This window comes from Schistocerca gregaria, chromosome 3 (genome assembly GCF_023897955.1).
Source record: "Schistocerca gregaria isolate iqSchGreg1 chromosome 3, iqSchGreg1.2, whole genome shotgun sequence".
NCBI lineage: Eukaryota > Metazoa > Arthropoda > Insecta > Orthoptera > Acrididae > Schistocerca > Schistocerca gregaria.
The window spans coordinates 542107090-542134004 of NC_064922.1; the positions used below are offsets into that span (position 1 = coordinate 542107090).

General features: G+C 43.8%; 1 protein-coding gene across 1 annotated transcript in view; it reads left to right on the forward strand.

Moving 5' to 3' along the window:
- The first annotated feature begins 6634 nt into the window (after nucleotides 1-6634).
- LOC126355457 (uncharacterized) overlaps nucleotides 6635-26915 on the forward strand; it is a 217899-nt gene continuing 197618 nt past the window's right edge. Inside the window, exon 1 of the mRNA XM_050005772.1 lies at nucleotides 6635-6783. Coding sequence (XP_049861729.1) covers nucleotides 6769-6783 — 15 coding nt within the window. The 5' untranslated portion in view covers nucleotides 6635-6768. The remainder of the gene's footprint in view (nucleotides 6784-26915) is intronic.

Consider the following 26915-nt stretch of genomic DNA (forward strand, 5'->3'; position numbering starts at 1 on the left):
ATCATTAGGATCAATATCATCACTAGTGATTGGCATGCACTGATTATCTGTAGTTAGGGGATTATTACTATTACACTGAGCGTCGCTAGTATTATCGGTCAAATTATTCGAGTCAGCTTTTTCACTCATTGCACATCACGATGTACTGTTAGCAGTTTTTTGCGGCATTTTCACAAATCAAAGTTAAGCACAAAATCAAACAAAGGCAAAGCAAAATTGGAAAAAATACAATTACAACAAAGAGCAATAAATTGCAGAAGATCTGTGAAAGAAAGACAAATTAGTAAATGCTAGCGCCAGATGCAAACTACATTTAAGTAAATAAGAGCAGATATACAACTGACTACCTCTCAGAAATTCACAAAAATACGATCCTGGCAGGATCGCCAAGTGTAACCTCTCAACAGAAAAATTCCGTAACCTCCCAACAGTAAAAAAATATATCCTCCCAATAAATAAATTCCATAAACTACTAATAATAAAATGTGACTAATGTCTCAATAAAAAATTGTTGCTCACTTATAACCTTTCAATAATGACTGTGAATTTAAACTGGTGAATTTTGGACGTCAGCAGTGCTGCGTCATGGCCCTGAAAGATCATTCTGAATAAATAGAAAATTCTTACCTCAGTAAGGTCGCTCCTATAAGAAATTTTTATGGCACAGCTTAGTGCAATGTTGGTCGATAGATTTGTCATGTATAAAAAGCAAGAACTGATTTTTCTTTACAATAATGAAGATGACCAAGGATTGGAGAAATTAGTAAAATCTTTAAATTGAGTTGAATAATTGTCGAAAGTTAATTTTTATAAGAAAGATTATTATTAAGAGATTTCTTTTTAAAAGCATTTACATGTGACTTGATATAACAACACTACATATGCGCGAGGCTGCTTTTACCTTATCCTACAACGCTCAGGCTCTGCCATCGCTCCCCAGGACCGGCCCAGCCAACTGCACACACAAGACTGCTAGCTAGCAACTATTTACTGCTACTGACAAACAGTTCCTACTGCTGACAACACCGCTCTCTGGTCTGAGATTCTCTTACAGCTTGCATATCGCAGGCAGCGCCTGAGCAATCCATCGAAAATACATCTGCTTGAGTGCTCTAGCAACAAATTCCTTGATCATGGACCTCTTACAACGTGAAATTACGAATAGACGGCTAAATATATTAAACTGCAAGAGTAACTTTTTATTATGGAACGATCTGTGTTCGGTGGTTGTTCGAGAAGAAGCCTGCTTACACATATTCCAAAGGGGTCTCATTGTCCCCATCGGAATTCTTCTCCATAAGTTGCGATTTCTAACGTGCTGTTTCAATTAGAGAAATTCGGAGATACTTTTATAATTATTCCTACAGTCAGTGAAATAATCTTGCAGGTAATTGAAAGGGATGCCGTATTACTTATTGCTACACTTGGTCATTATAACACAATCAATGCGAACGAATCGAAATCATAAGTCACTGTAATGATGATGAAGTCTGATCGTACTACTCTGAGCAACATAAATATTAAATAAAGCTTCGTTGTTCTTAAATCAGATTCTTTTCAGGTCACATAAATGCTTCCTGAGTCAATGTTATCAGTCGTATCCCCGCAGGGCAGCCATGAGTTCTGAGGCGTCTTGTCAAGGTTCGTGATGCTACTCCCGCCGGAGTTTCGAGTCCTCCCTCGGGAATGGGTGTGTGTGTTGTCCTTAGCCTCAGTTAGGTTAAATTAGATTAAATAGTGCTTAAGCTTAGGGTCAGATGACCTCAGCAGTTTGGTCGCATAGTCCTTACCAAAATTTTTTTATCAGTCGCACTTACATGAAAATAACTAATCCATATGATCATGATCGATAAGTGTTTACACCACCGAGGCTGACTGACAACTCGTCTAAGACTAGTACTAGAATATGTCTATCTGTTTCCAGCCCATCAGGGCAGAGTGCACTTTCGTGATATTTTGACCATTTTCGCTGTTATCCACATTAGTGATATAATTCGCTTGTTGACTTTTGCAGGTTGACTTTTAATAAACGAAATTGCATTTATAAAACTATCAGTATGGGTACAGACTTCAGCATTATTATGTCTATTTTTTAACAAATCATTTATTTCCTTCTTGGCGCTAATTCTGACATGAGAGTTCACTGCTATCTCTCAAGGGCAAACTGGGCTACTGCCAGAGCTTTCCCACAGTACGGGCCCATTCGTCACTTGTGGACCAGGTAACCTGTCTCGTTAGCGGCTCCCACAGCTACAGCTGTTAATATAGTTCTATATGATATAACCGTGAAACGCACTGTCACATAAACGCCACAAGGGTCTTAACCCTTTCTATTTTCCCTTTGTCAGTTCCCTGTGGCTAACTGGTTCTACATGTGGATTGGGGGAATCATGCCGGATTTGTTGTTGATAACAGGCGTGACAACCTCTGAATGGCTTACTTGACTTGGTTATGACGTTCTCTGCAGGCGGTCAGGCCCCTAGACCATCTGAGTGGGCAAGCTCTCATGTAAACAATCGAAATTTATGTCGTGCTGAACATAGCTTGTAATTTATAGAATTCTTGTTATTTTCGACGTATGTTAGTTCCATGCTACTTTATTTTCCAAAATTGCACACCCACGTCACATACTTTCAGTCATAAATGAACCTGTTTGTGGAAAGAAATACATCCTCAACGGGAAGTGGGACGGCGTCTAGAGCACTACGGACTGTCAGTACAGCAACAATAGTTGTGTATTTCCTTGCGTATGACATGTGGCGGCCAACTGCGGTGTGCCAACAACACTGGGCAGATTAGTAGTACACTATGTCATCTTTCCAGACAAGCCCTCGTTCTGCGTACAGCGTCACATTGGCCATAGGTGTGTGTGGAATCTTCGAAGCGAACAAACGTTGGCACACTGAATTTTTCGTCGCCATATGACCCAACATCTGGTATTACATAATGGGTACCCATTAGACACATTACACTGTCACCTCTGGTTCATATAGCCGGTAACTTGTACAAAAACCTTTACGTTTCTGACGTGTTAAGCCGATGGCTATATGCTGTCCTCGAGGTATCTGTGATACCTTTCAGCGACATAACACAAGATCACATGTGGCCCAAGCTGTCATGTCACGCACACGTGTTCTTGCCTCATCATACTGGGGCGACCACCTGTCAAAAGCATGAACAGCCACATTTTGCAGCGTGGACCATAGCGAGGTGTGCTGGAAGGGAGTGAATGATATCCTCGAATATGATGACAGGGATGTGGTTGATGCTGGCTCCATTGCCTCGATTGAGGATACATGGTGCGAACAGCCCAGTCTGGTGGCCGGAGGAGTACTACAAACTCATCCTGGTGCGCGTACACAGACGAACGTACACTACGACCTGCGTGACACGTTGAATTGTCCTGCTGGCAGATGCCATAGTGCCGAGGAAAAAAAACTACATGGGGGTTGGGCATGGTTCCCAGGGATGTGTACTTGTGTTGATCCACTGAGCCTTACGCAATGACGAGATCATCCAGGGAATGCCATGAAAACATTTTCTAGAGCAGTGGTTCCCAACAGGTGGTCCGCTGGACCACTGGGGGACCGCGAGCTATTCCAGAGGGGTCCGGAAGATGCTATTAGAATAAAAAATATATTAAATATATTTCGTATTATAACATATTTTTTGTTTTGGCCGCTCAATATTTTTTCAGTAATGAATATGTCAATGTCTTTGCTAAGTACCAAAAGAAGAAAACGTATAAAAAGAATCTTAATTTGCCTTTTTTAGGCGCTTGATACTGTGATATGACAAGGTACCAATCATGCTCGATGAGGGGGTCCTCGAGAAAAATTTGTTGGGAACCCCTGCTGTAGAGGATAACACTCCCTTCTCCGTCCTGGAGTCTTCCGACAATTGTTGCCGTCTGTTTGCTTACGAGATATTTCACAGCACACACAACAATAGCCAACTGTCCGATGGAGCATAAAACGTGATTCACCTGAAAAGGCCACCTGTCCCCACTCAGTGGACGTTAAGTGTCGCTATGGGCGTGTAAATTCTAGCCTTCGTCGCCGTTGAGCAGCAGTTGTCATGGGTATATGAACCAGGCGCCTGCTGAGGAGGTCCACACGCAGCACAGTTCTTCTAACAGCCGTGAGAAGACACTGTTGGTAGCCCCTTAATTCATCTGGGCGGTCGGTTGCTCAACAATTGTACTTATATTCTTCCATACGCATTCTGCAGCAGTCGTTCGCCTCTGTCACTTAGGGCCAGTGCTGCACCATATTTGCTTCGGCGCCCATTTTGGATAGCGTCATTTTACCATTACGGTGTGCTTAACCATGGCGGCAGGCGAACAGTTGACAAACTTCTGTGGTGTCACCGCCAGACACCACAATTGCTAGGTGGTAGCCTTTAAATCGGCCGCGATCCGTTGGTATACGTCGGATCCGCGTGTCGCCACTATAAGTGATTACAGACCGAGCGTCACCACACGGCAGGTCTAGTCTAGAGAGACTCCCTAGAACTCGCCCCAGTTGTACAGCCGACTTTGCTAGCGATGGTTCACTGTCTACATACGCTATCATTTGCAGAGACGACATTTTAGCATAGCCTTCAGCTACGTCATTTGCTACGACCTAGCAAGGCACCATAAATGGCTTTGAGCACTATGGGACTCAACTTCTAAGGTCATCAGTCCCCTAGAACTTAGAACTACTTAAACCTAACTAAACTAAGGACATCACACACATCCATGCCCGAGGCATGATTCGAACCTGCGACCGTAGTAGTAGCGCGGTTCCGGACTGTAGCGCCTTGAACCGCTCGGCCACCGCGGCCGGCCAAGGCGCCATATTCAGTTACTATAATTAATATCTTGAAGAATGCATTCTGAACAGATAATATTGTGAATCATGTACCGTCAAGAGCGACGTTCATCATTAATGGATTAAAGTTAAGTATCAAACTAATTACGTCCGCTTTCTGAATTCTCATTCCTTGTCATGTTCCAGACCTCATGTCAGTATAGTTCTTCCCTCCTCACGCCAGCCTGCGTGAGCTAAAACGTGTGCATTTCGGCCTCCACTCGTAACACGGTGTTGGCTCTTCTGCTAACACAAAAGCTTCCACCCTTGGCGTGAAAGCCAACGATCATGCCCTTTAGGACGTCAGATAATCGGTCTTTCGCTACATTACGAGAACGACTGCACTGTTTCCGCGGCACCCCGACGTGCTTTATATACCTTCCACTGGCAGTGCTGCCACGTGCCGTCTGTGAATGGTTATTGTACGTTGACGCTGAACATGGCCGGTGGCTACATTAATGTATGTTTATGCCAGATCCATAACTCGCCACCCGGACTCGCCAGTGCTAGCAGTCGGCGCCAGGCGGGAGACTTCGTTGCTATTTGCCGCTGTTGACTGCATTGTCGCCAGTTTTGGCGCTGCCTGTGTTTTGTTGCACTATTGCCATTGTGACCTTTTCGGAAATGAATGACGATGCCGTTAGTGGTCCATCATAGGCCTTATCTTCTACGCCAGTTTGGGAAAGGAAGCCGGTTATCAGGAGCTCGAGGAAGCTCAAAACACCGGTTTGTGTTACCTATGCTGCCTACTGACAGTGCATTGGGGTGGAGCTCGTGCCCCTCCCGCACTCCACTCCTTCCCCCAGCAGGCCCTACCCGGTCTCTCCCTCGCCTCCAAAAAGAAATTTAAAAAAATGGTCCGAATGGCTCTGAGCACTATGGGACTTAACATCTGTGGTCATCAGTCCCCTAGAACGTAGAACTACTTAAACCTAACTAACCTAAGGACATCACACACATCCATTCCCGAGGCAGGATTCGAACCTGCGACCGTATCGGTCGTGCGGCTCCAGACTGAAGCGCGTAGAACCGCTCGGCCCCACGGTCGGCAAAAAGAAATCAACCCGCTAGCAAAATACCAAGTTATAGATCGCAACTAGTATACAGAAGTTGCTTGACTGTTTCCCTGGCCAGTAAGTTATCCAGTTGTCTGACTCCTTGGAAACATGTGGTCATGGGACGCCGAGAGACAAGCACAACTGACGATCTGTGTCACAAAACTGAAGCAGCATGGAACGACCTACCTGTATCTGTCGTCCAGGCTCAGTAAAAATTGATGGTCATCTGAATTATAGCCTTTGTTGCTGGGAGCCCTGGATGTTAAATTTCGCACCTTGCGCAGCCCCAAATCACAACAAATTTCATCATGCGATCTTCCTACTATAATGTGCAACACTTCGTTACTTTTGTCTTTCCTGGCGTTTCCGTTTTAGTCGCCAGCAGTACAGTAGTTGCGTGATCTTACTCTGAGTTTGGATTGTTGTTTATTGTAGTTAAAACAATACAGTTCTTGAACGGTTTGGTCCTCTGTGTAACCATGCAGATGAGTTACGCCCTATTCCTGAATTGAAATCGCCTCAGGCTGCAGCAGGGCCCGATAGCGTACGGTCCGGAATGCGACGCACCTGGTGGAAGGACGCGCACCCCGCACGGGGGGGATGCCGCCGACGAGATGGAAACCGGCGGCCGCGGCAATGGGAAAGGGAAACCGCGCTGGCCCGTGGAGGGGCGATGTGGGTCACTGGCTATATAGCCGGGCGGGCGGGCGCGCGCCTCACTGCTGTCCGTGGTGTGTGTGCGAGCGAGTGCGTCCGGGATGCTGTCCGCCTGAACGGAGCCGCAGGGTACCGAGACACGCGCGACGACGCCAGCTAGCCAGCCCCGACGCCTAGACTCCCGACAACGAGCGACGAACATGACGACGGCGCAGGTGAGTGGCGCCGAAACGCTGTGGCTCCCGGGTTGTGTTTACTGCCGGACCTGCGTCTACCGCGAGGCATTAGTGGAACGTTCTTCATCTGTTTTTTCGTAAACGACATGAAGACACGTGTTCTTGAAGTGGCGAATTATTTCTTTAAGTCTGTCTTGTGAAATGGAAATTCGAATAAATGGGTGAACGACTGCTTCAAATATTTTGTGCGGGTACAAAAGCGCGGTCTGAAGAGTTGTGGAAGCCAAAATCAGAAAAAAAAAAATGTTCCGGAACGTAACCTGGAGCACTTTAGGAAAAATTTTCTTTATATCCCACCTACGAGTTCATCATCACATATAAACTTCTTGCGACCTCAATAGTTATCCACGACGATACTGCATTATCTGCAATTGAAATCAGTTGTAGTCCCTAAAAAAAATACACTGAAGTGTTGGTGGTTTTATTACTGCTATGAGACAGTGGCCGCAGCGTTACGTGTGCTTTTGACTCGGTAACACTGTTACAAAATAATAACCATTGCCCTGACATGCAATTTTTACGAATATGTGGTTCTGTTTAGCAGACCATAACCATTCTAACGGAGGCACATTGTAGTTACAAGTAGATAATCCTTAGTTTCATGAAGCGAGCTCTTTGTTCTAAAGTATAAAATGTAATATCTATTTTTCACTTTGCTGAGCGGCTTTCCAACATGCGTGGTACTACTGATGAGAGATGGTTAATGGTAAGTCAGGACCAGGTGCGTTTTTACCTATTATTTGCAAAGATGTATTCAAAGGGCTGTAGTCGAAAAGAGACTGGCAAACATCTAATAACATCATGTTAGTATTTACGGGTGACGAATCGTATATTTAAACTGCACTATTGCAAAAGATAAACTTTTATTACAGTTCTATAAACATTGCCGAACGAAAAAACAAAAATTCGATGTACAAGTCCTGTAGTTCATTAACTCAATTAGTAGACATTTGTACATTTGGAAGATAGAATTTTTGATAATAGCCATTGATAACAAACTTGGGACAGTAACTGCTGCGTTACGCGTGCTCTTGACCACGGACCACGTATCACTGTTAAAAAAATACTTAATAATGCCCTGAAATTTAGATTTCATGTGTGTCGTATAAAAGGCTCCGTAGCAGACTATAACTATTCTCACAGGAAACACAGTGTACTTATAAATAGGTAAGTTTTAGTTTTGTGAAATGAGTACTGTTTTTCAAAGTAAAAGATTAATTTTTTCATCTTGTTATTGTGAAGATGCAATCCCAGCACACATGTTACTTATTATAGGAGCTTGTTACAAATATTGTATGACACGAAGTGATTTTCGTTAAATTTTGTTGACAAATGCACTCTCGATGGACTATACTCAAAATAAGCACAATAAAAAAGTAATTATTATGTATCAACGTGTACGTGTGACTATTAGTACACCTGCAACTATAAAAGTGTAAAAGAAAACTGCGTTATAAATTTTTGAGTTGGTTAGCTTGATGAGAAATGGAAGAATACGGAGCAAATTCGAGTTCACACTCCTGAGAATTTTCACATTAGCTCCCTATTAATGTGATTCAGTTAATATTAGATGTTACAGTTTCTAAATCACTAGTCGAGGTTGCGCAGTGTAGCTCACAGAACTCGTAACGGTTCAAACTCGCGTTCGGGCATCTTCATTTAGTTTTTCCGTGATTTCCCTTAATCGCTTCAGGCAAATACCGTGATGGTTCAATTGAAAGGCCACGGCCAACTTCCTTCCCCATATTTCCGTAATCCGATGGGACCGATGACCTCACAGTTTGGTCCCCTTCCCAATCAACCAACCAACCAAAACAATGTATCGTATATTGACAGCTACCGCGCCCTCGGAAGTTTTCTAAGTGCAATGTGTGTTATATGTCTGAATCTGTACCTCCTATCCCCATTTACAATCAATCGGTTATTAATTACTGATATTCTGAAGGCCATTTAAAAATATCGATAAACTGTTGCTGATCTTGACTAAAATATCACTGATATCCTTGCCAGCTATGTAACTTCACACAGCTAGTCTCTGGGAGGAGGGATGAATTTCAGCTTGCAGTGGACATCTAATGCATTACGTGTGTATCATTGGTTAATTTTTGACAGTCATTGTAACCAGATTACTGAAGGACTATTTCGGTAGTCTTCTGAAAACATGTCAAACAACCATGAAAATTCTATACCGAGTCACATGTAGAGGAGATGCATAGAGACCTGGAAACGTTTCTTTCGTTTTGACGATGAGAGTGAAATTACAGCTTCAGTGGCAATCATTCCAAAATTCCGGCGCGCAAGTCGCCCAGTGTGTCGTCGAATGCGACAAGCACTTGCCCCAGGCGGCCGAACGCCCCCGAGTGGGGGACTCCCGGCACACAATGCTGTGCGCTCATTTCCATTTCCATTCCAAAATGTTTGCCCTGATTGTCCAGTATTGGCAAACGGCACAACGAAGGAGTGCGGTTGAAAAGGTGAAATGCGTGCCGTCACGCAACAAGAGACGCCACTGGGACACTTGGCAGTGATTACTGTTTGCAGCCTCAAGGGATTGTGGAGGAGGGGGGAGGGCGGGGGGAGATGGGAGGAGTCGCGAGTTTCATCCCTGGCTTGCTGCCACAACGCAGCCGACCCCGTTACCAGCGCTAGGCTGCCATGATCTTTTCGCTTTCACGGCTATAGCTGACTCACGTTTAAAATTCTCTTCCTGAAAGTTTTATACTTTTTAGCCTGTCTATTAATGGATGCATTAGTCAAATCTTGAATGATAATTGAATTAACGACTTTCTGTTACCCACCTCCATAGACGAAAGATTTTTTTTTTTTTTTAAGTGGCTTGCGTCGCTGCCTTCGATGTGGAAGAACCAGGTTCGATTCCCAGTACTCCTCGGATTTTTTTGAAGTAGGAAGGCCTGGTACGGCGTCCATTCACCCTCTTGAGGACAAATGAGGAGCTACTTGAATAAAGGAGCAGTGGCATCAACAGGGTTCACAAACTGAAAGTAACAACTGGAGAGAGTGGCGACATGCTGATCACATGTCCAACGATCATAGATCGCTCCTCGTACTGCTTTGTGGGAAGTAATCGGCCAGCTTAAACACGCCTGAGGCCTAATCCTTAGGTGATGTTTACTTCTTTACGTTTAAAACGCCCAATCAATACTGATTACACATGTGCCTCTTCAAAACAAGACGTATTCCGAAAGTGAGGTCCGAAAGGTCGCGAAACGGAAACCAGAGTGAAAATCCCATAAAGCTTTGCCTAATTGTGTTGGGCAGTGACTGTAGTATGCCCGTTGATCGCATCACGTTTGCCTTTTCAGTTCCGAGCGCACAGTGAGCGCGGAAAGATACTTAGGTAAGAGTGGCTATCAACAAGTACGATTGCCTGTGGGAGATTAGATGCGGCCCACACAATATAACTGTTATGCACATGCTTCTTCGTGGCAGTTCTTGGCTGCAGTCTATAGGGGCAATGAGGACGCCCCTGCAGCGTTTTCGCTGGGAAGTGTTTGATCGCTCTCCATACAGCCCGTACTTAGCTCCCTCTGATTTTCATCTCTGCAGACATGTACCGCTGGCTATGAAGTCAACGTTTTGGCGCAGTCAACAAACAGCAGATCAGCGTAGAGAATCGGCGAAAATTGCAGGAGGCTGCCTTCTATGACGAGGGTATTGGAAAGTTGGTACAACGCTACAACAAATGCCTCAGGCAAAGCGGCGACTATGTAAAGACGTCGCTGGGAAGTGTGGCTAAGCATTGCAAATAAAACACTTTTGATTTTCACTGTAGTTTCCATTTCTCGACCGATCGGACTTTGCTTACGGAATACGCCTCATATCTGAAAAGACTACAAGTAACCACCCTCTTACAACACGTACAGCTAACACTACGATGATTTCAGGTTGAATTTGATCTCTATGGCATAAAATGAAGCGAGATTAAATGATGGTATAGCTTTACAAGGCTCTGGACCAGCGCCTAGTGTGGAACTGGTGAAACGTATTTCGCATTCAATGACGCAAGTGCAAACATAAACGAAGCGCATCTGCTCCAAATGATTAAATTAATCTACTGAGTTGCTAAGAACCGTTAGTCGTCGTGATTAATTCTAATTGAGAGACATGTGCAATGGATACCGTTTAATAAGAACGTTCCTAGTTCCGACCACCTGAATATTCAAGGTACATTTTTAAATGTCGCTGTTCATATTGACGACTGTATGGACTTCGTTTCTGGATGGATACAGGGCTGAAGAAGTTCGTCCCGACGGAGTCAGCTCAGGCTGATTTGAGAATAGTTTCTGCAGTATATTTGCCATTGACCTCATCAGTATCGAACTGAGGACTTTGTCTCTGGGAATTACAATGTCGTAAGAACGTCAGTCTGTGACCTGCTTACTTCCTAAGTCACTTTGATAGTGCAACAGTTTTGGTATGCAGCAGTCTGTACTCGTGTGAGAGTTAATAGCGACTCATAGATGTGTACCTAGGTAGTCTACCCACAGACAACTGTGTTCAAAATGAAGACGTAGTACAAAATAGAGTGGCACTCTAAAAACAGGAGAGACAAGATTTGTACAGATCAACCTTACCGGAAAAATGTATCGGTTAGTAGCATGTGCTTTAAGGAATAGTTAACTTGACTCTGGAGGGACTAGTAGAAGGGGAAATTATAGAGGGAGAATAAGACTAGAATACGAAAAATAATTATCGATGGGTGGTATATGCATGGAAACGTTTCGTTACTCGCATGTTTTATTCCCCGCACGTGGTTCGTGCCCGGATCTGGCCAGGTCAGTAATTTTCGGATTCCTCCAGTTCGTCACCCTCAACACACTGGGAGTAGTGGAGACGTTTCGTTACTCGCCTGTTCCCTTTCCCGTACGTCTTTGTCCGATCATTAGTTTTCATACTCCTCCAGTTTCTTACTCTCACAGGAGTAAGTCGTTGGTGATGTGAAGTATTGGATACATTTACTCATTCACTGTCTTTTATTTCCCATATGCAGCTCAAGTCCCGCTCGGGAGGAGTCGGCAATATTCATAGCTCTCCATTCCATCGTTTAACACGCTGCGGTTTCCACCGTACAGAAAATTTTCGATTTTTTCCATAGCCCACGGTGTTAAAACGAGGATTGTAGCAGAACTACACGTCAACCTGTTAGAACGCAATTTCCGCCGCTCGGAGACAGTTGTTACGTGGTCGTGCCTAGCCCTTTCATATAGTGGCCTACCCGAGGGCAGGCGTGGCGATTCTATTTGGAATTAAGTATTTACGTCTGGGCCGGCCGCGGTGGTCTCGCGGTTCTAGGCGCGCAGTCCGGAACCGTGCGACTGCTACGGTCACAGGTTCGAATCCTGCCTCGGGCATGGATGTGTGTGATGTCCTTAGGTTAGTTAGGTTTAAGTAGTTCTAAGTTCTAGGGGACTAATGACCACAGCAGTTGAGTCCCATAGTGCTCAGAGCCATTTACGTCTGGTCTAGGTAATAAACAATACATACAGACCTTCCTTGTGAATCAGTTTACGTGTTAGTAACAACCGTATTAAAATTCCTACAATAGTTCCTGAGATGAGCCTTCACGTGCAAATAGAAAAACACAGTGGCGGACCGTAATTCATTATATGCAGCGAAGACAACGACTCAACTCTTACAACTCCAGCTGTTACCATTAACGCTACAACAGCAGTATGGAGAAAATAAATGTTCTCCTAGAAACCGAACGTAATCATTTCCAGTCAATGATCGGTTCATTTGGACCAAAGGTCGTAGTCCATACCGTGTGAACACAGTTCACACCATCATGGAGCCACCTGCAGCTTGTACAGTGCCTCAATGACAACTTAAGTCCATTACTTCGTGAGGTCTGCGCCACATTCAAACCCTACCGTCAGCTCTTACCCACTGAAATCTGGACTCATCTAACCAGACCACCGTTTTCAAGTGGTCTGTAGTCCAACCGATATGGTCACGAGCCCAGGAGAGGCACTGCATTCGATGTCGTGCTGTTCGCAAAAGCAATCCCGTCGGTCATCTGCTTCCATATCCCATTAACGCCAAATTTCGCCGCACTATCCTAACTGATGTGTTCGTCGCACTTCCCACAATGATTTCTGCGGTCATTTTAAGAATTGTTGCTTGTCTGTTAGCACTAACAACTCTACGCAAACGCCACTGCTCTCAGTCGCTAAGCGAAGGCTGTCGACCACTGCGTTGTCCGTGTTGAGATTACTGTCGGAAATGTGGTATTCTTGGCACACTCTTAACACTGTGGATCTTGAAATATCGAATTCCCCAACGATTTCCGAAATGGAATGTCCCATGCGTGTAGCCCCAAGTAACGTTCCGCATTCAAAGTCTGTAAATTTCCATCGTTCGTCCATTATCACGTCGAAAGCCTTTTGACATGAATCACATGAGTACAAACGGCAGCTCCACCGATGAACTGCTCTTCTATATGTAGTGTACGCGATACTACCGCCATCTGTCTATGAGCATATCGCTATCCCATAAGTTCCGTCACTACAGTTTATATGTAATGGCCACATGAGTAATTCTTTGATTAAATCTGTTTCCGCCGGATGCGGTGGCCTAGCGGTTCAGGCGCTCAGTCCGGAACCGCGAGACTGCAACGGTCGCAGGTTCGAATCCTGCCTCGGGCATGGATGTGTGTGATGTCCTTAGGTTAGTTAGGTTTAAGTAGTTCTAGGGGACTGATGACCACAGATGTTAAGTCCCATAGTGCTCAGAGCTATTTGAACCATTTTTGAAATCTGTTTCGTAAATCGCATCAATGAGAACCCTCATGAACGTGAAATGGGTCAAGGTATCCATTAACATGGGACAAAGCGGGACAAAGACATCCTAGAAACTTAATCTGTTAACTGCAGCCACAATAAACTACTAGTTATCCACAACTGTCCGGCTTTTTGATATTTCTTATTTATGTATGCTCCAGCTATTCTTCTCTGCACTTCTGCATATCACCTCTGGCTGAATCATCGTCTTATAATGTTTTAATTTCTGAGCTTTTATTATTTTATTAATTCTTTCTTGTTCCGCAGGTTTCTCTTCCAAGTTGTACTTTATAGTTTCTCATAGGTGTTTAACGTGTTTCACTATTTGTACTGTTATCTGGTGTTACGCAGTTGATTATTGAAGGATCTGCTACCATTATTTCAGTATTTTCAAATTATATCTAGAATCCTACTTTTAGTGCTATATTTTAAACACTTGTTATTTTATTTCTGGCTTTTTTTTTAATGATTTTAGCGAATAAGTCACCTGCGAATCCCAAATAATTTAAGTTTATTTCACCTTTTTTGGTTCAAATTCTTATATATTTAAGGTTTTCCCTGTACCATTCCCTCATAACGTTCTCCAGAGTCCTATTTATAATACATTATTACTCGGCATACGGCATTATAACACTGCTACTTGTTATGTAATTAACAGAGCTTTTCAGTCCCTGAATCTGGATATATAATTTGTAGGAAGAGCGGATAGTGAGGTATGTTACTGATTTTCATTTGATTTCGTAGAGATTCGCAGTGTGTTCATTTATGATAGGTGGGAACTTTATGTGATTCGTGCCGGGCTATGATTTGCGAATTCTCAAGATAAAAAAGATTAAGTAAAACGATGATCTGCATCTGTCACCTTTTATTTCCTCTGACAACGCTGCCTTAGGGCTTACCTCAGTCATCTGGATCAACTTATCAAATTACATTCTGAACCCTGAATAAGGAGGCAACGCCTATATGTACATTATTTTTGTGTCTCGTGTTGTGAATTTGTATCACAGTTCACTTAAAACTGATTTCCATTATCAGCAACAAAAACTATTGTGAAATAAATGTATTGAGAAATTATAGTAAGAATTACAAGCATCCTTAAAAAGACTTATGCAAGATTTACTGTTATTTCAAAGTCAAAATGGTTCCATACTCAGGAATTGAGAGCAGGGCAGCAGATGGAGGAACCATATGTGGCCGCTGTTCGCAAGATCTTTGTGGAGGTGGTTTGGCGTTACCTTCCCTCGACCTGTTATGAAGTGGCAAGTATGCATCTGTGCCGCGTAGAGTGTGGTTTTGAATTTGTGTTGTCATGGATGAAAGAAAGGGAGAGTGTAAAACCCGGTGTGGGCACAAAGCGATCAGAAGTAAAGCAGCATCTACGAGGCCATAGTTTGTGGACAAGAAACTTCTTGCAAACATTTGTAGACTTAGAGAAAGCTTTTGATACTGTTGACTGGAATACTCTCTATCAAATTCTGAAGGTTATTTACAATTTGTACAGAAACCAGATCGCAGTTAAAAGAGTCGAGGGGCATGAAAGGGAAGCAGTGCTTGGAAGGAAGTGAGACAGGATTGTAGCCTGTCCCCGATGTTATTCAATCTGTATATTGATCAAGCAGTAAAGGAAACAAAAGAAAAATTCGGAGTAGGAATTAAATTTTATAGAGAAGAAATAAAAACTTTGAGGTTCGCCGATGACATTTTAATTCTGTCAGTGACAGCAAAGGATCTGGAAGAGCAGAGGAACGGAATGGACAGTGTCTTGAAAGGAGGATATAAGATGAACATCAACAATGGAATGTAGTTGAATTAAATCGGGTGATGGCGAGGGTATTAGATTAGGAAATGAGACGCTTAAAGTAGTAAATGAGTTTTGCTATTTAGGGAGCAAAATAACTCATGATGGTCGAAGTAGAGAGGATTTAAAATGTAGACTGGCAATCGCAAGGAAAGCGTTTCTGAAGAGGAGAAATTTGTTAACATGGAGTATTGATTTAAGTGTCAGGAAGTCGTTTCTGAAATGGAGTGAAGCCTTGTGTGGAAGTGAAACGTGGACGATAAAAAGTTTAGACAAGAAGAGAATAGAAGCTTTCGAAATGTGGTGTTACAGAAGAATAGATGGGTAGATCACATAACTAATGGGGAGGTATTGAACAGAATTGGAGAGAAGAGGAGTTTGTGGCACAACTTGACTAGAAGAAGGGATCGGTTGGTAGGACATATTCTGAGACATCAAGGGTTCACCAATTTAGTATTGGTGGGAAGCGTGGAGGGTAAAAATCGTAGAGGGAGACCAAGAGATGAATACACTAAAAGGATTCAGAAGGTAGCAGTAGGTATTGGAAGATGAAGAAGCTTGCACAGGATGGAGTAGCTTGGAGAGCTGCATCAAACCAGTCTCATGACTGAAGACCACAACAAGAACAACATCCCTGAAATGGACTAGTCTGCCCAGAGACCCGACCTGAAATTAGTGGAATAAATGTGGACGTCGGCTTCGCTCCAGCCCTTAGAGTCCAACATCGCCGGCCGCTGTGACCGAGCGGTTTTAGGCGCTTCAGTCCGGAACCACGCGGCTGCTACGGTCGCAGGTTCGAATCCTGCCCCGGGCATGGATGTGTGTGATGTCCTTAGGTTAGTAAGGTTTAAGTAGTTCTAAGTCTAGGGACTGATGACCTCGGATGTTAAGTCCCATAGTGCTTAGAGCCATTTGAACCATTTAGCCCAACATCATTGCCTTGTGTGGTTTCGGTTTTTCGGGAAGAATGGGCTGGCATTCCTCCACCGGCATTGACACACTTCACTGAAACCGTCTCCAGGACAGTTCAAACAGTCATAAAAGCGAATGGGGGACACAACCTATACTGACGTCAGCAAATAGGTGTCCAAATACTTTTGATCAGATATAAAAACTTGATTAATTTTCGCTTCGCTGCCCTTCCGCGACGAAGGTAACACGTAACGAATATTTTGCTATCTCGATACCCGTATACGCAGGGTGCAAAAGTAGTCATTGCCTGCGTGGCCCTATTTCGTGCCACCTGTGCGAGACAGGCACCGAGGGCTGCCTAATCGGAAGGGGCGCCGGTGGCGGCCGGCAGTGCAGTGCGGATGGCTTTCGCGACGCACGCCCACTGCGCGGCTCATCGGCATTCTACGCGACACCCGGCGCCGGCTGGGCCCCGCTGGCTCATCTCCCGGTGAAACTCCGCCCTGGACGCGGGACAACAAAGGCTCTCGTCGGAGAGAGCACAGCACAGCGCGGAGAGGCACGGCCCGGCGTCGGCCGCGCTGCCAAGTCCGAGTCCCCGGCCTGCGTGCCCGCACTTTCGTTGTGCTCCATTCTGTCCACACTGCAGCCGGCGAGCTGCAGCACTTAGCAATGATGACGCTCTCCACCGTACGCCAGGTCTCTCGACAACGGGTCACACGGCTCCGCAAGCCGCTCGCCACCGCCTGACTGCCGCATTTTGGACGAATAAGCTGTTGTGGTCTGTCTTTACATCACATTTTTGTCTACGGTTCGGAGATTCAAACTAGACGATGGACTGCCGACTGATGAAAGCTTCTTAGTCTGGTAAATAACTCTGAAAGCAACATACTTATAAATTGAAATAATTATCTGTGTCGCTGAGTTTCATTTTTTACCACGACAAGCTTCGAGACTTTACCCCCTCATCTTTTTCTGTGGATCACATTACGCTAGAACATTGACTTTGAAAAGGGGTCATTCCACTTTCACCTGAGATAACTAGTCTTTATATCTGTACACAACGTTTTTTACAACAGGGGGTCATGTCCCAGCAACAGAACTGCTCGTTAGATGCGTATTGACTAAAAGAAAGCATCATGTCAATATAAGCAAACTTATAGCAGACTTCTATCAATATAAAAAAGAAAGTGGACGATGTAATGAAAATTCTACAATACATGCCTTCCGAGCAGAAACCATTTTATAACACTATGTTTACTGTTTGTGTTTGTTTGTGTGTGTGTGTGTGTGTGTGTGTGTGTGTGTGTGTGTGTGTGTGTGTGTGTGTGGGAGTGTGGGTGGGTGGGTGGGTGTGTTTGTATGTGTGCGTGCGCGTTTATTCAGTTCGCGTTGACTGTGAGCACGCACGACATGATTTCTTGACTGTGTCTAGCTGACACAGGCAAAGCGAGTAGCCCTCATGTAGATTTAAGTATTTTAGAAGTAAACATGTTGTGTTTGTTTGTTTCCAATTCATATTTTCGTATTACGAAAATTTTAGTTTAAATGATACACCAAATTAAAGTTCTCTCCAAAATGCGTCATTTCCAGTATGGTTCGTTGTGCTAAAGTGTTGAGAGATATGGCGTGGCTGGCTATACTTCTTAAACAATGGGTACATCACTCCGCTGAAAGTATGTATTTACTCTTCGTCTGGATCTGGACTGCTTCCGTGTTTGACTGATGTTTAGATACAATCTGGGCGGGTCAAGTTCCTTCACTTTCACACTAAGGTTGTGCTCCGAATTTCAGCCTAATAAGTTGCACACTAGCTTCACATTGTGTTGTTTTCAGACTCGCAGTGTGTTACAGTTATTCCCAAGTAAATAAAACACACTAGAACCTCGTCACAGTACCCTCACAAAAGAAGCTGCTTACTATCACACTTTAGCATGCAAATGTCATCAGCAAGCAAGAAAATTCTTAGCAACTAAGCAGTACATGTCAGCTTATTCCATCTAATCATTCGTGAAACCCTCGCTACGTGGTGTCACTTATGTTACTGGTTTCTAATGCACTGTAGTGAGATATTTACGAACTTAGCTTGCCTTTCCTGCAGCAAATACTGTTGTCAGCGGCTGAAGCAAAAAAACCATATTCAGCAGTATCAAAATATTAACACAGAAAGTCATTCAGTGATGCGCATCAAAGCATAATGCAGGTATACGAAATTAGGGGAAAGGCAGGAAGGTTCAACCACTCTGTTGGTTCACCTTCTTTGCAATCGGTGAAAGGTTACAGCCACGTGGAAGTTCATAGTGCACTCTTACGCTGAATGGAATGAGCTTTCCGGAAGCCACGCCCCATACCTGTGCAACAAGGAGCTATTCGACATTTCAAAGTGCAGCCTTATGCTTAGCTTCTTCCTGTTTGAAAAACATCACTCGATACGAAAATTTACAAAAACGATGACTGCCTTTATTTAAATCAGTGTGCAAAATATTGCAAATGCACTCTCATAATTTAAATTCTGTAATTCATTACTGAGATATATATTTTAATATACATTTTTGGGAGACCTCACTTCAGACACCAACAATGAGCTGCACCTGCTGCAGTGAGACATCATGATTACAAATGAAACATAACAACTTATTTGTAGCAAAATGAGGTTTAAGACAGGCAAATGTCTGTATCCAGGAACAGAAATTCTCATTTAACGTAGTTGAAGATGAGAATGCAAAACCTTGGAACATATTGTGGAAGAAAATAAAAGTGAGTGGTGCAGATAAATGTTTTACTTTACGTCATAAGTAAATACAGTTTCCAAATTTCAGTTTAATATTTACATTATCAGGGTACCTATTATAAGCCTTAAATGTAGCAAGAATCGAAAATTTATGCCAGCCTATGATTCGAACAGGGATTTCGTGCTAATGGAGGACAGCTTATGGCTGTTGGTTTGGCCGCACCTCCACCCCGGACTCCACCTTTCGTTGTCACTGATGTTTTCACACACATGATCTCCGAACACAACTGCCACAGTCTCAGTTCATTTCGCTCAACTGATTTCGTATTGCATACCCCTTGTGGCAGGGTAAGCTAGGTCCTCCACCAATTCCACCCCTCCCCCCGCCCCCCCCCCCCCCCGCCCTCTCTCCCCTGAAAATAAACAACCTGGATTTGAAATAAGTTTGAAGCTCGGATCACTTTAAAATCTTCCGCTTCACGGTGCCATACAAGCTGAGGACGCCGTCTTCATGCCCAGTTCTAAGTATGACATCACATACCATTTTCGTTCGACTTTATAAAGGCTGCAAGAAACCTGGACGTTCTCAGTTAGGAGGGTTGGCTGTGGTGCCCCACGGATGCACAGCACTCTCTACTGTTACGAGGACGTCCTTCGTCACGTCTAGAAGAGAACCTGACAGCGAGTGCTCGAAACATTGCTGATGTCTTGACCTCCTGTAGAGCACGCAGTTCGTAGCTTGTTGCCTCCGCTGTGTGAGTACCGTGAACCGGGAGATTTGAAAGTGATCCGATCATCAAACTTATTTAAAATCCAAATGGCACATTTCCCGACATGGGTTACTTATTAATACATTATCCAATAAGTCCCTTCTACAATTCTCAGAAACCTGTAATACGAGTTGTGAGACATTCAGTACATGACGCTGTACATACAGTCTCTCCCAAAAGTGCTCAGCATCCACTTACGCAGCAAAAAAGCATCAGAAGTGCTTGAGATCCTGCGTGATGTAATTTCTGTCTAGTAACTGAGAGCGACGCGATACTGAAAAGATCAGGGCGTTAAGAGTGAAGTATGCACGTGGGATACAAATACTGTTACTGAAAACATTCATAAATGTAGATACGTACAAAGTTTCTTTTTTCCCTTTCTTCTTTCCATTGATAAGGGATGTACGTTCTTCGTTTTAACTCCTGCTTGTTCATTACATCCTCGTACAACGGCAAGCTGCTATTCGGTGTCGAGTGACAAATACCTAACAAGAATTTCACGTTCCGTAATGTTCATGTAGCGAGAAAGAACTGTCTGTCTGTATCGATGAAGGAGTTGATTTCTTCACTTGTCTTACCGCAGTCCATAATACGAAGTGTATTAGAGTATTTGAGATCAGATATACAGGTAGAACATTATGTCCCACCTTTTATGAACTCACAAGCCTTATGAGCATTTCCTCTGCTAAGTAGTATATGTTTTGAGTTTTCACTTACTTTTTGACGTCAATTCTTGATACATCATAGGAAGTATGAGCGGATTGTTTACCACCATACGGCGCTGACAGTTTATTGTCTACGCGGTGGCTCAGGCTTCATTTTAAACTGACATTTTCGAATATTTGTTCACAAACTTTTGATACCAGCCAAGGAGAATTTTAGTAGATAGCATGAAAAATAAGTGAAAAAATACAGAACAAAAACTTTACTGTAAATTAGGAGAAAGGCAAGGGCTAATGAAAGTGATCGATCGTTATGTGAAAATTAGGAAATAAAGGGTAGAAAATGAAGTTACGTAAAAGCGAATAAAGGTGAAATTGTAGTGTAGTAGAAGGAACAAGTGAGGAAAGAAATATTTTGAAAACTCTTATTATGAGAGGGAACAGGTTAGTGGGACACATATTGAGTTAACCTGATGCTGCAAGTGGAAATCACGGAGAAAAACTGTGGACGAAAAAAAAAGAATATTGAAAGAAGGGGTATTAGGTTCGTTAAAGTAGAGTGAGAAAGGCTACAGATTAGTCCCAATGCTGATGGTAAGCGAATGAATTGCATACATGACCTCTAAGATCCGTGGCAAGCCGAAGTTTACTGACCCTGTCGTTTGGATGAGCCATAGTGAAGCTAGTATAGACAAAGACATAAGGAATGTAATCTTTTCCGACGCAACCAGAAACTGCACGGTAGCAGAAATATCACAGACGAATGTTGGTGAAACCACGCTTTGTGAAGTGGACGGCAGCAGGACGCAGATGCACAGCATGAAATAAAAGGCACAAGGTCACTCGCTGCGACCGACAAAAGCTTTGCAGGCGTCCAATCCTCCAGCCACTCTGCATCCCGGAGAGATAATTACAGGCATACGAACAATTAACACACAGTCCGGAACAAAGCATTGGCGCAAAGCATTTAGACTCCTGTTAGGCTGTGAGTTTTTCTTGTTCTGACAACGCAACTGTGAAATGACTCGGTTAAGCGATAGTAACCTATTAAACGACTCATTAGTCTTTCGTAACAAGTAATTCAGACCACTAATGGCAGACAACGAGCCTCATTTCAACAGAGCCATTTTTTATTTGATTCTTCACCTCATGCTTATTAACCTTACATAGATAACTGTGTTACCCTATTTGGTCGTGCTCTCAAAAACTGTCTTTTAATATGAATTTAGACAATGAGATTTTAATTGTGAGAATTGTTACCTTCACCACGATGAGAACCGTTAACAATATCGTCCGTTCAAAACCTTGTGAGTTAGATAATATTCGTGATGTATAAGCGATGTTAGTGCAGTAACTACAGTGACAGCTTGAACTAATTGCTGTAAACAACAAATATGTATTCGATCAGTCAGTTTTGGGCAGGCTATGTTAGGAATTGGATGTGCGGAAGTAGTCTGCCAACGTAGTTGCGTCACAAGTAACATTGCAACAATATCGCTAAAGCATGTGTTCAAGGTATCCTCTGAATGGTTTGGAGAAGAGAAAAGGGTGTGAGGAGTTTGCCCACACATTTTGACCCCCGAAGAAAAACAAATTGCGTGTATGTCTGCAGCGACTTGACTGAAATGCAAGACGTGAACAATTTTTTCTCTTGAAAAAATCATCATGGCTGACGAAACCTGGCGTTATCCATACGAACCTACCACAAAACGACGAAGTGCAGAAATTCACGTGCAGTGTCAACGCTTTGACGACGTAACCGAGTCAAGCCAGTGTGACGCGTGAGCTGAACAACATACCAAACAAGGACTTTGGTTGTATGAATTTTCTGTGCGTTTCACTCAAGTAGTGTGTATGTGTGTGTGTGTGTGTGTGTGTGTGTGTGTGTGAGAGAGAGAGAGAGAGAGAGAGAGAGAGAGAGAGAGAGAGAGAGAGAGAGAGAGAGAGACTAAGTAGTACACCTGAAGCATTAGAACCTCCATCTTAATGTTTCCATAGGTTTTTTTTATTAAACTAGTCTCAAAACGTTTTGGAGTGAGGTGGTGTTTCTACCATATCTACCATTCGTAATGAGAATAGCAACCTAAGCCAAAAATAACAAAACATGACGTCTCCAGACGCGTCTTCGGACTGGAATCTCATTGACTGCAGTAGAATTGCCTTTAGTGGTGAGATCCGCTTAGAAATGATCCCTGATGACTAGCGGTGGGGTACTAACCTGACTGTCGCCCGCTATACGTCCTGACAATCGCGAGTTATGATCTGGGGTGTCATTTCTTTACATAGCAGGACCCCTTGGTTGACATCCGCGGGAGCCTTACAGCACAGCGTTACGTCGACGATATTCTACTCCCCGGTTTCTCGCACACCGTACTGAGTAATCCAGGGCTTACATTTCAGTAAAACAATGCCCGCCCGCATATGGCGAGAATTTCTAATGGTTGTCTTCGTGACTGTCAAACCGTATCTTTGCCAGCGAGGTCGCCAGATGCCTCCCCAGTTTAGAAAGCTTCGAGCAATAAGGACAGGGCCCTCCAACCAGCTCGATAGTTTCACGATCTACCGCACCAACTGGATAGAATTCGGCACGATATCCCTCAGGAGGACACCCAGCAGCACCATAAATCAATGCTACGCCGAATACCTGCTTGCATAAGGGACAGAGGTGGACCAACGCATTACCGACTTGCTCAATTTGTGAAGCTGTTTCTCTTGAATAAGTCATCCAGTTTTTCTGAGGTCGTAGTTATTTGTTTGTCTTTACATGTACATCACATCGATTTCCGTGCCATTTGAATAATTCCTTCGTAGTGCGTCGGTCTTTTTCGTCTTTGAGTGTACTTATTGACGAAAAGTGTATTGTTCACTGACTTGTCTACTTGATTAAAAGATTTTGAGAATTAGTTCTGTATTAAATGTATGAGCTCTAGAGCGACGGTGCCTACCGTCTCCTATGATAAGAACAAGTGAAGTCAACAAATTAGGTTCAAAAAATGGTTCAAATGGCTCTGAGCACTATGGGACTTAACATCTGAGGTCATCAGTCCCCTAGAACTTATAAGAACTTAAACCTAAATAACCTAAGGACCTCACACATATCCATGCCCAAGGCAGGATTCGAACCTGCGAAATAAATTAGGTCGTGTGTGTTACCCACATCGAAGATGCCCAATACAATCGCCGATGCGCTCGTATGTTGATCTTCCTAGTTGACTGCAAACATTTAGATTCTCTGTGTATGGAAAATTGGTGCTTAGTTCGGTAAGCACTTGCAGCTTAATTTCATCCACCATAAACAATGTTTTTCGAAAGTCTGTCAATAGCGATTTAACAATAAAGTATTGAGACAGTTATGTTTTTTCACACATAGCACAAAGCGTTTCGGCAATTTATTGCCATTGTCAAGTGTCGTGTGAGCTTACATTAGCACTGAATGTGACGTCAGCTTGTGTATTGTTCTCTTCCCCTGCAATCGTCTTTTTGCGGAATTAAAGTATTTTGTCTCTTTATTTCACAGAAATTGAAGCACACGCAACACATCATTCAAACTGTCGACTTAAACCCATTAAATGCTACAAAGCTAATGTTTGTTACGATTTAACGAAAATAAACAGGGCAAGTTATGTGCTGCGTGTGTGTGTATTTTTGCCTAATAACGACTAATGTACCACCCGTCTGTTTGGCCACCTAAATACAGTTGTTCACGCTGAGCTGCCTCTAAAATTGCCCTCCACCCCACCCACCCCTACCTTTCCAAATGTCCAATGCCGCCAACTGAAATTAATTGGGTCTCCAGCCTCACGACAAAATGTTTACCCTGTTAGAGAAAGGTACTTCCCTAATTGCGGATCGTCATGCTCCTTTGAGCGCTCATTTCTCGACGACCCAGTACCCGTTCAGAGAATCAGCTTACTACAAGGATAGCAACACTAGAAGACTGACAACAATAAGTATAATTACTTGTATACAGAATGGCTAGTCCGACCTCTACCGTTCCTTATACCTACTGCACACATAGATTACGGTACATACTGCAATAAACGCACAACGCAAAGACTTAACATCATTTAAAGAGGAAAGTAAAAACTGATGAGAAAGACACGCCATTACAAATTTATATGGAGATGGTATCTGTTCTTTCGGACATGTCAAAAAGAACAGATACCATCTACACATAGTTAAGCCTAACCGGCCATTGACCTTCTTCTTCTGCGTTGGATGCACACGCTTTGCCCGAACTTTTACGGGACTCGGTAAGATTGTCTGCCGCGAGTAATGTGTGTAATGGGCAGGGGCACTACGAATGTAGTGCGTGTGGACATTAAGTTGGGAATGTGGGTCTCACTGGGAGCGTGCAAGGGATAAATCCTTGTAGTCGCACTACCCTCTGTGCCCCCGGTGGCTCAGATGGATGCCGGCACGGTAGCCCAGCGTGTTCAGTCAGAGGGTTAGCTACTCTCTGTAATTAAAAGTACTGAGTGAACTGATCAACGAACAGCCTCAACGGGTGTCATGAGACGTCCTCCCCGAACATACAAAACAAAAAAAATAGAACAAAATTAGATCAACAAAGAATTTAAAAAGAAAGATCGATAGTGCGTCTGCCATGTAAGCAGGAGATCCCGAGTTTGAGCCCCGGTCGGGGCACACATTTTCAACTGTCCCCGGTGACGCCTGTCCACAGCTTAGGGTATTGATTTAATTATTATTTCATTACAAATTTAAGTGGACAGCTTTTTTTTCAATCTCCGACTGTCCCTTACTAGCGGCTTCACATCACACGGATGTTACAACATTTCAGTACCACCATTATAAACTCCGAGTTCCTCCTTAAAACAACACACTTTAAGAAAAAGCTACGGGTTCTCCAGTCATTTACGGAATAGTAATCCTTCCTCCTGCCCGTACACAGCTACGGCAGGTTCTCCGCCGCGCTTTATCTTACGAGCGAAGACTGCGTCTCCCGCTCCAGGTCCCACTGCCACCCTCTTCCTTCTTGGCGGTTACTCGCTGTCTCTGTGTGTCTCTGGTCGCTCTCCGCACGCGCTACCCACACCCGGAGCGAGCGCACCGCCCTAATCTCGACTCCTGGCCCCCTCCGCGCGCTCCCATACCCTAACAAACTTTTAGATTTTTTTTTCTCTTTTCCCAACTTGTCTCATAAACAACCATAAAAGCGAACTCTCATTAGTTACTCGGCTCCCTTCTAGGCTACTGCCGTGCCAGGTCCTTCCAGTCCAATTTACCGATACAGCCGTCGCCAAGAAACAACAGAAATTACTGCACAAAAGAAAGAATCACTTTGCAGCAAACGATCAACATCCGTTATCCGTTCTGTGTTCATAAAAATCAACAGAGTTCCCCGAGTGAGAGTGGTTCCGTTAACTACTCCACGTGTCGCACTGGCTTCATAGCAAACTTTACCATGGACAGGCTAACTTTTCTGAGTCCGTCAGTTCCCATGGTCTTGTACACTACTTGACCAAAGTTATTCGACTTACCTATGTAATACGGAAATCTACATCTACATGCATACTCCGCAGGCCACGGCGCGGGCCGGCTGCTGTGGACGAGCGGTTCTAGGCGCTTCAGTCCGGAACTGCGCTGCTGCTACGGTCGCAGTATCGAATCCTGCCGCGGGCATGGACGTGTGTGATGTCCTTAGGTTAGTTAGGTTTAAGTAGTTCTAAGTCTAGGGGACAGATGACCTCAGATGTTAAGTCCCGTAGTGCTCAGAGTCATATGTCAACCACCGTGCGTGGCGGAGGCTACTCTGTATCGCTACTAGCAATTTCCTTTCCTGTTCCTCGCGCGAATGGAGTGAGGGAGAAACGACTGTCTATGTGCGTCCACATCAGCCCTCATTTCTCGTATCTTATCTTCGTGCTCCTAACGCGAAATCTATGTTCGCGAAAATAGAACCGTTCTGCAGTCAGCTTAAAATGCCGGTTTTCGAAATTTTCTCAGTAGTCTTCCTCGAAAAGATCGTCGCCCTCCTTTTGGGGATTCCAATTTGAGTTCTCGAAGCACCACCGTAATACTAGCGTATTATTCGAAGCAACCGCTAACAAATCTGAACTGCTTCGATGTCTTCCTTTAATCCGCCGGAGTGCAGATCCCAGACCCTCGATTAGTATTCAAGAATACGTCGCAACAGCGTCCTATATGCGGTCTCCTTTACAGGTGAACTACTCTTTCCTAAAATTCTTCCAATAAAACAAAGTTGACAATTCGCCTTCCCTACCATAGTTTTCACATGCTTGTTCCGCCTCATATCGCTTTGCGACATTACGCCCAGATATTTAAACGACGCGACTGTGTCAAGCAGGACACTACTAATGCGGTATCCCCACACTAAGGGTTTGCTATACCTACTCATTCGCATTAACCTACATTTTTGTACACTTTAGAGTTAGATACCATTCATCAAACCACCTG